This window comes from Pollachius pollachius, assembly GCF_949987615.1.
Source record: "Pollachius pollachius genome assembly, chromosome: 3".
Classification (NCBI taxonomy): Eukaryota; Metazoa; Chordata; class Actinopteri; order Gadiformes; family Gadidae; genus Pollachius; species Pollachius pollachius.
Genome location: NC_136936.1, coordinates 31,131,513 through 31,146,159, shown reverse-complemented (window position 1 = coordinate 31,146,159; position 14,647 = coordinate 31,131,513). Strand labels below are relative to the sequence as shown.

Here is a 14,647-nt window from a genome sequence, read left to right as displayed (position 1 = left end):
CACTGGCTGACGTCTTCACGTCACCAGCAACAACAAACTCAGGCGGCATACGAGAAAGATTTTTTCATTAGGCAGATGTCAATTTGGCAGCGGCGCAATGAACGAATAAAGATCGTAAACACATTGGAAGAAAAAAACATTTGCTTTGACAGATGTGTCCGAAGTTACTACTCTACAACCTCGTTGATGACCAACATTTAAAAAAACATGTACTTTTAATTCAGCCTTGGGTGAACGGGGGTGAAATCAAAGCGTGCATGCACTGGATGCATGCGCGCTACCGCAGCCGGGGATACACTTCTTATAGGGGGTAACTACATTGGCACGACACCGGCTTCCTTCATCTTCTTCGCCACCTTTTTAAATAAATCGCTGTTTCTCATTTTCCGACGGCGACAACAACACAACTATCATCTCCTTCTACTTCCAGCTCACGGCCCGGGAAAAAAACTTGAGCATGCGCAGAACACAAATTCTGATGCCAATCCGATTGAATGTATACATGCACGATTAACGCAACTATCAATCTAATTATCAAGGGGTCTTAATGAGAAACCTGATTCGGTCAGACTTTAGTCAGACTAAGGTGTATACATGCATCTTAAAAATCCAATCATAGTCGGAATAACCCAATAATTCGGTTTTCTCAAGTGTCTGTTTTATTGGCTAACACAGAAAGGAAGGCGGAAGGAGAAGAGAGATGTTGCTTCAGGCCATCCGCAGACTTTGTTGATGGGCAACAACATAGCATAGTTGGTAGCCTGACTGATAAAGGATTCAGACTTAGTTCGGATCCAGAACTGAGGGGACAGAAGAGGGAGAGCGAGGGGGAGAGTGAGGTGGAGAAGGAGAGTGAGGGGGAGAGTGAGGTGGGTAGGGGGTGTGAGGTGGAGAGAGGAGTGAGATAGGGATGGGGAGAACAAGAGGGAGTGAGCAGGAGAGGTTGGCCTAGTCAGAATCCTGGGACACTGTGGTACAGGGCATGCGTCCTCCACCCTTACGTCATCTGCATGTCTTCTTCTCTGTGTTGTCTGCGCTGACGGCCTCTGGCGCCCCCTGGCGGCCTGCCTGTCCCACCGTAGCATGACAGGAGATGTGGAGTTCTTTAACCAAACCCTTTTATCTAACTTTATGTACAATGCAGCTTCATGGAATATTCTCCAGTTTCAGTGTTTGTACCAATTATTATTATTATTATTATTTACATGTTAACATGGCACATTAAGTCAAATGCTGTCCAGCCTTGTAGCAAAATGGCCCCCAGCAGGTTGTGATTCATTTGAAGCGTTTTCCGCTCATTCAGAGATTCAGAATGGGTGTCATGATATATTGCATTGATCTAAAGCTCAAGGTGTTCAGTCATCTCTAGTGGCAATATAGTAGCAATGTAATAATTTGAGGAAATCTAAAACTATTGGCTGTGTATTGGCATGTCTTCATGGTTTTATTATTCAGATTTGATCTCATTATGACATGACCCCACACGGGTCCACACAAGATGGCGGGTCTCTGGCTCCATGGTCCATGCTTGATGAGACACACTAGCTGTGTTTACCAGCTTTTGTGTGTGTGTGTGTGTGTGTGTGTGTGTGTGTGTGTGTGTGTTTCCCTCCTTCAAACAGACGCTGACGGCATGAGCGGGGGCGAAGACTCGTTCAACCTCAATGACCCCGACGAGGGCTTCTCCTCGGGGGCGTCAAACAGCAGCCAGCCCAGCGCCACCAAGCCGGGCGTGGCCGGGGGCGTGGCCGGGCGGGCCAGCAGCCAGAAGAGCGGGGGGCTGGGCGGCGGCGGCAGCAGCATCAAGAAGGCGGTGACGGCCCGTCTGTCTCGGGACAAGGAGCGGGAGAGAGAGAGGGAGAAGGAGAGGGAGAAGGAGGTGGAGAAGCAGCAGAAGGAGGCGGAAAAGCAGCAGCAGAAGGAGGTGGAGAAGCAGCAGAAGGAGGTGGAGAAGCAGCAGAAGGAGGCGGAGAAACAACAGAAGGAGGCGTTCCAGCAGCAGCTGAGGCGCCAGTCTCCGCCCGCGGGCATCACGTTGGATGCCATCCAGCTGAGCCCCATCAAGAAGCACCTGAGCTTCCCGGCCGGCCCCGCCCTGGTCCGCACGGCCAGCACCTCCTCCAGCAAGTCCTTCGACTGCATGAAGCTCAGCCTGAATGGGGCGGGGCAGGCGGGGGAGGGGCCGTCCGGGGCTGGGGCTGGTGGGGCGAAGGCGGGGGGGTCCCGGCGACACTCCACCATCAGCCTGAAGGAGGAGCACCTTGTGCGGCCGGAGGAGAACCAGGACCTCCTGCCCGCCGGGGCGCCCCTCACGCCCCAGTCCCGCTCGCCCAGCTTCAACATGCAGATCATATCCCAGGTGTAACACACACACACACACACACACACACACACACACACACACACACACACACACACACACACACACACACACACACACACACACAGACTCTGAGCTACCTGGTCCTGTCACTTGAGGAATCGAACTTCGTGTTTAAGATGTGTGTGGAGAGAGCCTGTCTATGTGTGGATGTTTCTGTGTGTGGTTCTGTTTATATATTTGGGTGTGCCTGGATTGTGTATTTCTGTTTGCTGACAGAAGACACGCCCATCCCCAGGTGAAAGGGTGAACGTTGCCCATGGACACTGGTCAGTCTCCACTGAAAACCATTCCTCATCTTCCTGCCGTCTGATTGGACGGCTCGCGGGGGTCGTGGAGGGAGAGACACACACACACACCAGTCCAACATGTCCATCATTAACCTCGTCGTGGGCGTGTGTATCACTGGTTTCTTCCCGTTGGTCCGACTGGGGGGACAGGAGGGAGGGGTCATCAGTCAGATACAGAGAGGAGGAGGAGGAAGCTGGATGATTCAGCTCTCAGAGTCCGAAGTTTAAACGTTGCGGACTGAATCGGTGTTGGCCTAAAAGATTCAGCAATAAGGTGTGTGTGGTCGTGTGCTCGTTCTCTCCTCCTACCCGCTCATTCCTGGACTCAAGTGCAATCTGTCCCTGTGACATCTTCTTTAAAGTCTTCTGATTTTATGGGTGATTATACGTTTCATTTTCTTTTACCAGTGGCATAACCGTCAACGGATGTCATGTGGGAGTTAAAACGATTAGATCAAGTGAAATAACTGAAATCCAAAGAACATAGTTCTAGTTGTTTCTTGTTTTTTGTTTCAAATTATAACTTCCATTTGTGTAGAGAAACGACAGAAGTTTTTTGCTTTTAAGCGTCAATGTTTTCTACTTATTTGATTTATTGCTGTTAGGATGTGAGGTCCTGGTCCGAACAGAAGGGTTGAGGAGACACTGGGCCGTGGCCCCTGAGAAGCTAAATCAGGCTCCATTAGGTTTGTGCTTTCAACAGTCATTCTGAGGGCCACTACTGACTTCATGTGACACATGTATCTCTCTAGCTCTAACTATTCTAAGGGAGACTCTGAGTTCCCTTTACTTTATTTCAAGGGGCAAATTTATCATTTGCTGTAATAAAATGCCTTGGTGGTTCAGGGTGGCAGTATACCGACCCCTGGTGGCTCTGAACAATGGGTTCAGGGTGGCAGTATACCGACCCCTGGTGGCTCTGAACAGTGGGTTCAGGATGGCTCTGAACAGTCGGTTCAGGGTGGCAGTATACTGCCCCCTGGTCGCTCTGAACAGTGGTTCAGGGTGGCTCTGAAATGTTTGTTTTAGGGTGGCAGTAGACAGCCCTCTGGTGGCTCTGAACATTGGGTTCAGGGTTGCAGTATACCGCCCCCTGGTGGCTCTGAACAGTGGGTTCACTCCAACGTTCATCCAGTGTTTTGTGCGCCCTGATTGGATGCTCATTGTTTTTGTTCTACCTCATCGTGCAACACATCACCTGCCACTCAGACACTGATCTTTCAGTGCTGTTCTGTCTGAGGCGGGACATGAGTTCAGATTAATCCACCATTAAACAAAGCCCCTTTATAGAGTAAACTGTAATGACGATGTTTAATAGGTTTGTGGGAAGATTCAGTTAATTTCTTTTGTGCCTAGAGTTTTAATTCTGTTTGGATCCACTTAAAATACACAATCTTGCTCTATCTTGAACTGTCTGCTTATAGGTGTAGATTTAAGTTCTAGTTTAAATTGTGAACGATCACTATTTGTTTTTATTTGGTTATAATACAAGTGCAATTTATTTAGGTTCATTTTGGATCTCCTTGAAATGCCTCTTCTTGTGCACAGCTTTGTTGTTCTGCTTGAGCGCGGAGCCAGGATGATGGCTGCCAGATTAAGACATGAAGTAGTTTCTCCTGGTCTCCAACAGATGTGCCAATTTACTCATTTAATCCTTAATTCTTTTTATTAGCTGTTCCAATGTGTGACTTATGAGTTTTGGTTTCTGTGCTGTTATGTGTCAGTTTATCTTCTCAATGTGTGAGGGTCACAAACGTCATTCACGGTCTTCAGATCAATATTCTATTCCACCGATCTGGAGGAATTGTTTGCGATGAACAATTTCCTTTTCTCAAAGCAATCATGTTCTCCTGCGGTAGTTTTTATGTTTGGGTGCTGAGAGGAACCTCAGTGAATACAAAGCGCTGGGGTCAGAGGTCCCACAGGGGGATACACTGATACAATCCATGGTCCAGTCCTCTTTAAACAGGCTCATTCTCTACGTAGACAACAGTCAGCGGGGAAGAGTTACTGCAGTGAAGGGGGGTCACTACTGCTGCTACGGGGGTCCAGGGGGAGAGTGCTCAGGTGTGTGTTAGGGTGTGTTCATGCGTTAGGGTGTGTTTGTGCATTTGTGTGTGTTGGGGTGTGTTTGTGCGTTAGGGTGTGTAAGGGTGTGTGAGTGAGTGCGTTAGGGTGTGTGTGCGTGTTAGGCTGTGCGTTAGGATGTGTGCATGTGTTAGGGTGTGTTTGTTCGCTAGGGTGTGTCCGTGTGTTAGGGTGTGCGTTAGGGTGTGTGCATGTGTTGGGCTGTGTTTGTGCGTTAGGGTGTGTGCGTGTGTTAGGCTGTGATTGTGCATGCGTTAGGGTGTGAGTGTGCCGGGGTGTGTGCATGTATTAGGGGGTGTGCGTTAGGGTGTGTGCATCCATCAGGGTGTGGCTGCATTAGGATGTGTGCGTGCGTTAGTGTTTGTGTGTGTCTGCGTACGTTAAGGCTGCGTGCGGTAGAGTGTGTGTGTGTGCATGCATGCGTTACTTTGTAAGTGGGTGTGTGCTTGAGACGCAAAGGCACACACTCCTCCTTTAGAGGGTGAGAGAATAGGAGGGAGAGAGCGATCAAATAACACCCTACATAGCTACATGGTGTAGTACACAAACACCTGCATCCTCAGTGTGTTCACGTGCTCCCCCCCCCCCCTGTTCCTGCTGTATTCTGCTGTAATCTGCTGTATTCTGCTGTATTCTGCTGTGTTGATCGTACCCCCTGGTCACCTGCCCCCCCCCCCCTGGTCAATACTGTGGTCCAAGACCAGGACGCAACACATCATGGCGGACCAGGCCAGAGGGAGGGTTCCTGGGTGTTTGCTCGTGTTGCCCGCCTGACGCTGGTCGGACGGGGGGGTTTACCGTCCTGCATGTGTTTCTTCAAACGTGTGCTTTTGTTTCGCTATTTGGTATAATGCACTTTAATCCACCGTTCATCCACCTCCTCTGTCCCTCTGGTCCATGTGATTAATATATAGATGTGCAGACACCCTCCATGCAGGGCTCAGTCTGAGTAGTACTTCAACACTGCTTTTATTTTCTTTAACAAAGTTTATATAAAGGTTTAGGGTACAGCTGTATATTTTTCTTTCAAATGTTAAAGATATATAGAGATATATAGATACCATACATATATATATATACGTGTGTGTGTGTGTGTGTGTGTGTATATATATATATCTATATAGTTCTATATATAGATATATATATATATATATATGTATATATATTTATATATGTGTATTGATATATATACATATATGTAGATATGTGTATAGATGTATACATATGTCTATATATATGTATATAGATATACATAGATATATATGTATTCATATATAAGTGAGGGTCAGTAAGGTCTCAGGATTTCACCGTTTATTGAAGCTATTCATGAACCCCGTCGGCACCAATCAGATCTATTTTTTGGGGGGTGGGTTTCTGCTGGGCTCCCAGTGATTCTATGCAACACTCACTTGTTCTGCCAGGTTTGTTCAGCGTGGGAGACGAACCGCAGGAAGAAGCTCTCCCCCTCTCCTGCTCGTTCGTTTTCTCACTTTATCCAGTGCACTCTGTCCTTTGTAGCTCCCCAATCCCACGGTGGAGCCTCTCCACCCCCGGTGTGACGTTTGTGTGTCATTCTGTACAACCATCCTGCATGTGGCTGTAATTAGAGGACGCCACCACTAGGGAACGCTGTTTGAAACGGGCCCCGGTGGTGAGTGACGGGAGGAGGTGGAAGGGGGAAGGGTGTGAGGGTAACACAGGTCCATGTCGGTCACTCTGATGTCAGAGACTTGATGGAATGAGAAAAAAAGGTGTTTATTAAAAGATGAGTAGAGCACCATGTACTGTTGTCTGTTGTATAAATAGAAAGAATGACATATTTTAAATCTTGTAAATAACAAATGTACAAAAGAGATTAAAATCGAAAGGTATAAAAAAATGAATAAAAACGCAGAGCAGTCTGGAGATGTAAGAGATTAAATAATCTGTATATTGTTGAATAAATATTGTGCCGTATGGGAGTCAAGTGTCTGTGTTAATTTGTTCACGTGATACAGACGAGCCATGCACCACTGCAAAGTACATATACACATAACGACTTAGAACACATTATTACATCCATGTTTACTACAGCGAATCTAACGCAGCCTCAGCATGCAACCAGCGTTGAAGGTGAGGCACTAGCCAGTGCTTTGAGACGCCTCAGACCCATGGACCTATTGACGAAGGCACCTCATGAAGGGAATCGCAGAGGAGTTCTGCTGCGGTCTTATTGACCTGAATCAGATTGCACATGTGGTGCTGTGTGCGGGAATGTTAAGTAGGGTATCATTGTATGACCATTATCATTTGAGCTACTTTCCATTCTATCTTTATCTTCATGGAAGGAATCTCTGCTGGCTATTGCCCCGGGACCATTCAGAACACTAATATTGGGTTTCCTGTGCGATCTCAGAGCGTGTAAACAGGAACGTCTGTCTCTGAACCATAACACAGCCACAGAATGAGACCAGGTTTAAGATAAAGGAAGATTATGTATAAGGCTGGGACAAAACATTTAGGTTTGGATATTATGTTGAGCGTTTCAATGGTATGAAATCCAACAGAAGATTGTTAATTTTATATTAATAGGTACACCAATCTTCATGGAGACGACTCTAAAAACAATACATATTGCTTTTCTTGGTCTTGTTTTCCCATTTGTCGGTGGTGTGGATAAAGGCAGTTGAATTGTTAGACTAAAACAATGATCTGGTACACATTAGTTCCCTTGATTACCCTTTTAAAGAGTTAAATAGTTAGGACAGAGAACAGAATCTTCAAAAAGTGTTTTGCTGTGAACCAACAAATCAGAACAGGACTGAGGCTGAACAAATCAGAACAGAACTGAGACTGAATGATATTGCATGTGTATATCTATGTATATGTATGTCTATCTCATTCAGCCTTAGTCCTGTTCTGACTTTGAAAACAATGCATTTGTTTTCTGAGCATTCCAGCTGAGGTGATTCATTAATCCCATAACCATCTCCATGGAGAAACAGGATCCCTCGATGTATCGTCTCACGAGACGTTGTCTAGGTAACCGGAGCAGCGACGCCCAGTGTTAGTGTCGGGCAACGAAACGCAGGTTGGCTCACAACAGACCCTGGTCCTGTGCTGGAGGTTCAGCGGCCACGTAGTCGCCACCGCTGGGCCCGGGGAGGAGAGGTCTGGAGGGCGGTTCACATGGTAAAGGTCAAACGCTTTCTAGGATTTGCTCTCTGTGATGTTTAGAAGTGTTTGCTTGTTTGTCAGATGTTTGTTCAGTGGTTAAAGGTTTTTATGAATACTTTTCTCCTTCAACTAATTAGGATCAGAATGATTGGAACTGAAAGTGGTAGAAGCTTCCCAATGTTAGTTGCTGGTGAGCCAACCTGTGAATAAAGAGCCTCTCTTAGTGCATCTCGGTACACAACACTGAACAGTGAGTAAAGGGCTTCCACAGGAGGAACTGGATGCCTGCTTACAGCGTGATAATGGATGGGAAACTATTATAGTCTGGTATCGATGTTGAGGAAAGCTATTATCTTGTTCACCACACTTCAATCATGGAGGGAAGGTCATAGTCACAGTGCTGAATGGCTTTGTTCAGCTCATCTCCTGAAGGGGCTCTGATGGATCCCTGAGCTCAGGTCCCTGGCCCTTAACTGGAGCACTTCAAAAACAATGGGGTGAAAGGGTGGACATTTTAAAGTGTGAATCCTGCTGTACTTTTTTGAAGTTTTGATAATATTGCACAGAAATGTATTGAGTAGCATTGGGTCGCATTTGCACTATACTTAAGGTACAACATGTAAAACGTTGACTTAACTAAATCATAAAATTACTGTGATGTGTCATTCTAATGAAACAAGTCAAAATAACATCTCCTCCGACAACAGTGCAGCAGTCAGTGTATTCTCCTTTGACCTTTGACCTCTGCCCCGGGTCGGAAACCTTTGTTATTGTTTTTCTTGTGTTGTGACTTGAGTACTCCGGGGTTGCCAGTTATGAATCAAATTGTCTGTATAATTCGTAAACAATATCTGTATTACCAATGTAGACATTAGCTAATCAAGTGGCTGATTGTCATTGTCTAAATAAAATAGTTGCCCTCGTCTCAAAATATAATGTTGCGCTCCACTTGCGCCCCTGTCCGTTCAGCGTCCTCAAACTGGCAACCCGTGTGAGCCTGACTCTGGGTGTGCGTGTGTGTTAGGATGTGTGCCTGCGTAAGGGTGTGTGTGTGTTAGGGTGTGTGCCTGTGTTAGGGTGTGTGGGTGTGTGTTAGGGTGTGTGCCTGCGTAAGGGTGTGTGTGTGTGTGTGTTAGGGTGTGTGCCTGCGTTAGGTTGTGTGTATGTGTTAGGGTGTGTGTGTGCTAGGGTGTGTGCCTCGTTAGGGTGTGTGTTAGGGTGTGTGCGTGCATTAGGGGATGTGCGTTAGGGTTACGGTGTGTGCCTCGTTAAGGTGTGTGTTAGGGTGTGTGCGTGCATTAGGGGATGTGCGTTAGGGTGTGTGTGTGCATGGGTTAGGGTGTGTGTGTGTGTGTTGGGCTGTGTGCGTGCATTTGGGTGTGTGCATTAGGGGATGTGCATTAGGGTGTGTGTGTGTGTGCGTGGGTTAGGGGGTGTGTGCGTGCGATAGGGTGTATCTAGGACGCATCTCTCCAATAGTGTGAGATTGGATTGCAGTACCATTTTAAATGCTTGGTGTCATTGTACATAGATATTGTACATTTAAGATGACAGATACAAGGTAACAAGGCCAGATGCATGCTGGGCTTTGTATTCTTTGAATGGACAGATATCCTCTCTCCACCAGAGATGCCGTTGGTGATGGTGAGCAGAGTGCAGCCAGAGGGACTCACCCACCATCTGCAGAAGATAAACTGGCTGCTCCCCTCTGTTCAGAAGGTTTAACCTCCTACTGTGTGTTTTATGGGCGCTGTCTTTGTGTGTATTTATGAGTGTGTGTGTGTGTATGTAAGAGAGAACGCTGGCCAATCAATATATATATATATATATATATATACATAGCATCAGTATATATATATATGAATATATATATATATATATATATATATATATATATATATATATATATATATATATAACCCTAACCCTATATATATATATATACTTGTCTTGCCTCTAAACAATATATATATATACAGTATATGCATACACACCTTTTTATTTTATATTTTTTATGTACTAGATCTCCTTTCTATCTCCTTTCTATCTTTTTTTGTTTTTTACTTGATTTCCTAAAATAGATGCCAGCTATTGATCTCTGAACAGTACATTGTTAATGCCCACATCCTGCTCTGGCTGATTAGAGCAGGAGCTGAAGTCAGGGCTGATCTGCTCAGTCCTCTGTCTGTTGGCTCGCTGCCCTGTGACGTGATCAGCTTCAGTCTCGATGATGCGGCCGGTGCTCTCCCCGGTCCACTGCTGAGACTTCAGAATCAGCTCCCGCTCCAGCAGCACCATGCAGGCTGGCAAGGCGGAGGTGGGCTACACCCCCTCCATCCCGTCGCTAGCGGTCAGTGTGGGCCGCTGCTCCAAGCTTCTGTCTCTCTGTCCTCCCTCCCAGCGCTATGCTGCTGCCTCCTGGTTCCGGGACAACATCAAAAAGAAGGAATGCCTTCTCTTTGCAGAAGGCAAAAAGTAAGTGATTCACTGAGACACACATGCACACAGACCGTCCCTCGACACCAGCCCCTGTTAGAGGCTGAGTTAAGGGTAACTACCGTGGGTGAGGATGCTTGGGTGTGAGGATGTGTGTGTGTGAGCAAGCGTGTGTGTGAGGAGAGGTGTGTGTCAGTATGCGTGTGCGGGGGGATGCGTGTGTGGCGGTCAGTGCTACTGCAGCATCAGAGGTATTACACAGCATCAGCTCTGTTTGTGGATGTGTGTGTGTGTGTGTGTGTCTGTCTGTCTGTCTGTCTGTGTGTCTTCTTGTCTGTCTGTGTGGGTGTGTATGTGTGTGTGTGTGTGTGTGTGTGTGTGTGTGTGTGTGTGTGTGTGTGTGTGTGTGTGTGTGTGTGTGTGTGTGTGCACTAGGGAAGGGTTCTGTCAGTGTGGCTACCCTAGGTCCCTGCATGAGGAGGCGGCCCTGAAGCCAGCAGGCGGTGCCGGCCAGTCCTGGGACCGACACCAACACACCCACGAGGTCCCTACCGATGCCTTCGGGGAGGTGGTCTTCGGGGGTCTGGGTCAGAAGACCAGCAAGGTGACTGGAGTCTGGAGGCTGGTTTCTAAAATAGATTCACTTCATCATCAATCCCCATCGCAATGCCCATCCTGATTGACTACATTAGTGTTGTGGCGTATGTGTGTGTGTGTGTGCGTGTGTGTGTGCGTGTGTGTGTGCGTGTGTGTGTGCGTGTGTGTGTGCGTGTGTGTGTGTGCGTGTGTGTGTGTGCGTGTGTGTGTGCGTGTGTGTGTGTGTGTGTGCGTGTGTGTGTGTGTGTGTGTGTGTCCAGTATGCCCGTGTGTCAATAGACACCACCCCTGAGGTGTTGTACAAGCTGCTGACGGAGCAGTGGGGACTAACCCCCCCCAACCTGCTGATCTCAGTGACCGGGGGGGCCAAGAACTTCTACCTGAGGGCCCGCCTCAAGAGCATGTTCCACAGGGGCCTCATCAAGGTCGCCAAGACAACAGGTCAGAGGACACACACACAAACACACACACACATACACACACACACAGTGACAGACACACACACACACACACACACACTGTGTCTCTGACAACACCACAATTGAGTGACTCTGTAAGGGAGAGTGTGGAGGTCAGTGACCACAGCAGGGTGAGTCCCCACCCTCCACCTTGATAACGACGAGCTCGCTGTACATTATCCTATCTTATTAAAGAAATCAGCAATTTGACACCAAATATAAACATATAAATTCACTGCATTGGTTCTGCTAACAGAAAAACTGCTGTTGGACTCTGGAGTAGCAGAGCAGCGGCCTGCTACTCTTCAGTCTGCTACTCATAGCTTCAGTCTGCTAAGTAGGACTAACAGACAGCAAAGTCACTATCTGACCAGTCAGAATAAAGTCTTTCCAAAGGTGTTGAATAAGTTATGTTATTCGGTTCAGTGTCGTTTTCTAACTGATGGGGTGCAGGGGAAAGATTTTAAAAAAATGTGTGAAATAAATGATTCATTTTGACGATTTCCTCCAAAGCTGCTCACACTGAGTTTCAGACATCATCAAGAGCATCTTGTTCAGGGGACAGACGGTGGACGTTGGTGTCTGAGCAGAACCTCTCTCACAACGTGACCCGCCTCGTCCTTACCCCCGCTCCTTACAGAGGCGTGGATCATGACGGGGGGCAGCCACGCAGGGGTGATGAGGTACGTGGGCCAGGCGGTCAGGGACCAGGCCCTGAGCAGCAGGTCCAACCACGGCCAGATGGTGGCCATCGGGATGGCCTCCTGGGGGGCCATCCACAACCGCCAGGCACTGGTGCAGGAGGTAGGGGGAACCAGGGACAAGGAGGGAACTATCAGGGCTTTCTGTCTGTTTGGAACAAACAAATCCAAATCTGTGTGTCGTTATCTGTAAGGACTCTGGCTAGGGAAATACGCAAGAGTATTCAAATATGTACATGTAGTTTTAGCAGTGCACTTTTATCCAATCCAATCATGATGTTAAATATACCTCCAATGAAAAGGACCAGTTATGGTCCTTTATATTTGACTTCCTTATAATTTTTTCCTTGTAAATCTACCTTTGCTTCTTGTATATCTTCTCCCAAACGTCCTCTCCACCTCCTCCACCCCTCCCCTTCCTCCTCCCCCTCCTCCTCCTTCTCCTCCTCCACCCATCTTCCTCTTCCCCTTTCTCCTCCTCCACCTCCTCCTCCTCCTCCTCCTCCTCCCCACCTCCTCCTCGTCCACGTCCTCCTCCTCCTCCCACCCCCAGGGGCTCCACCTGGCCAGGTACTCCATGGACATGCAGGGCCAGGGCCGGCTGACCTGCCTGGACAACAACCACAGCCACTTCCTGCTGGTGGACGACGGGACCCACGGGCACTACGGCGTGGAGATTGAGCTGAGGAGCCGCCTGGAGAAGTTTATCTCCCAGAAGCCCCTGGGGAACTCAGGTGAGATGTCAGGTGACCTAAATGTGTCTCCACATAACATCAGGAGACACAACTCACTCTCTTACCTCATCTAGTCTTGTCTGGTATCGTCTCTCTTTCTGTGTTTGTGTATGTATCTGTCTGTTTGTGTATGTGTATATATGTGTGTATATCTGTCAATCTGTGTGTGTGTGTGTGTGTGTGTGTGTGTGTGTGTGTGTGTGTGTCCTTCAGAGAGTGGTCTGAAGATCCCGGTGGTGTGTGTGGTTCTGGACGGCGGGCCGGGCACTCTAAACGTAAGTCATGCTGTCTGCCTTTCTGTCTCTCTATCGCCATTTCTATCTGCGCCATCTCTCTCATTCTGTCTAACCTTCTCTGTCTCTTTATATTCACCTCCCTCTCTCTCTCTCTCTCTCCTCTCTCCCTATTTCATTGAATTACTCACATTTAGTTTTTATTTATTTATTCTATTACATTTATTTACTAGCTGCGGGAATGTACAAAATCGAACAAAAAATCATGATTCTTGAAATTGTCCAACCTACCTCTCTCTCTCTCTCTCTCTCTCTCTCTCTCTCTCTCTCTCTCTCTCTTTCTCCCTGTTTTTACCTCTCTCTCTCTCTCACCTCCAGACCATCTTCAATGCCATGCTGAACGGGACCCCCTGTGTGATCCTGGAGGGCTCCGGGAGGATTGCGGATGTGATTGCCCAGGTGGCGGGGCGGCCCCTGGCTCGCGTTACCATCGCCCTCATCCACCAGCTCATGAGCAAGTTCTTCGGCAGCGAGTACAACACCTTCTCTGCCCTGAAGATCATAGAATGGACCAAGAAGGTACAGACCGAGTTAAGTCTGGCCACGCTGTTCACAGAGAAGACGACTGAAGGGCTGCATACTTTGAACGTGGCAAAATAATGATAACAAAGAGCTGAACGGTATCATACTGTAAAAAGTGCTCAGTGAAATCTTAATTCACAAAATAACAGCAGATACAACAGAAACACTTCTAAGTTTGAGATGAAGTCCTCATGCAATCTCCCAGGCACAACCGTTTCATCTTAACACTTTAGTAAGTGTACAAATAACTAAGTTCACACTTATAAAATAGTACTTTGTAGTGCATTGTGCAGCATCTGATCCTAGCTATCTTTGTTGCAGGCGGAGAATAGGTTAACCTACTGATTGTTAGTGCTTGCCACTTGTTTTATGAACATCCTTACAGTACCGACAGCGATATATTGTTGTTTGTCTTTCTTTGACAATGTACTTAGCAGACGCTTTGGATAAAGCGTCTGCTAAAGGCCCTCAATGTAATAAAGTATTAAGCATTCTACTCTGATGTTTCTCTCTGCCAGATTCAGGACATCATCAGGATGTCTCACCTGCTGACCGTGTTCAGAATAAGCGAGGAGCAGCACGGAGAACTGGACGTGGCCATCATCCTGGCCCTCCTCAAAGGTACCAAGGACCTCTGAGTCAGCTGAATTCTGGAACATATGAAGTGGAAGAAGAGGTTGAGTTTCCTCAATGGAAATGTAGTGGATCGTGTTTAGTCATTTTGTTCCATTCATTTTTCAGGCCTTTCAACATTTTCCTGTTGGTTGTCATTTGTCAATAACAAGTTTAGATGGATCAAACTCTAATGCTATTAACGGAGTATGTTAATGATCTGTGTTAATTTTTGTGACAGAGGAATAACTGCAAAAAAAAACCTCTGTTCTATCTGTTTAGTTTCATTTTTCCCTTTCCAGAAATGATGGGCTCTAAGATCTAACTTCCTGCTAAACTTACCTTTCATTTCATAGTCGATATAAAGTGCACATTCCATG

General features: G+C 47.1%; 2 protein-coding genes across 3 annotated transcripts in view; both read left to right on the top strand.

Annotated features, from left to right (window-relative positions):
* LOC307072844 (hyccin 2) overlaps positions 1–6,666 on the top strand; it is a 66,301-nt gene extending 59,635 nt beyond the window's left edge. For both annotated transcript variants that reach the window (XM_079732364.1, XM_079732363.1), the window contains exon 11: positions 1,623–6,666. In XM_079732364.1, the coding sequence (XP_079588490.1) occupies positions 1,623–2,365 (743 nt within the window). In that variant the 3' untranslated portion in view covers positions 2,366–6,666. The remainder of the gene's footprint in view (positions 1–1,622) is intronic.
* Positions 6,667–10,210: 3,544 nt separating this feature from the next.
* The window catches only part of trpm2 (transient receptor potential cation channel, subfamily M, member 2), a gene marked incomplete at both ends in the record, with an annotated part of 29,649 nt that continues 25,212 nt past the window's right edge, over positions 10,211–14,647 (top strand). The window contains 8 exons of the mRNA XM_079733779.1: positions 10,211–10,389; positions 10,816–10,954; positions 11,208–11,388; positions 12,046–12,209; positions 12,660–12,840; positions 13,054–13,115; positions 13,452–13,652; positions 14,174–14,276. Of these exons, the coding sequence (XP_079589905.1) occupies positions 10,211–10,389; positions 10,816–10,954; positions 11,208–11,388; positions 12,046–12,209; positions 12,660–12,840; positions 13,054–13,115; positions 13,452–13,652; positions 14,174–14,276 (1,210 nt within the window). The remainder of the gene's footprint in view (positions 10,390–10,815; positions 10,955–11,207; positions 11,389–12,045; positions 12,210–12,659; positions 12,841–13,053; positions 13,116–13,451; positions 13,653–14,173; positions 14,277–14,647) is intronic.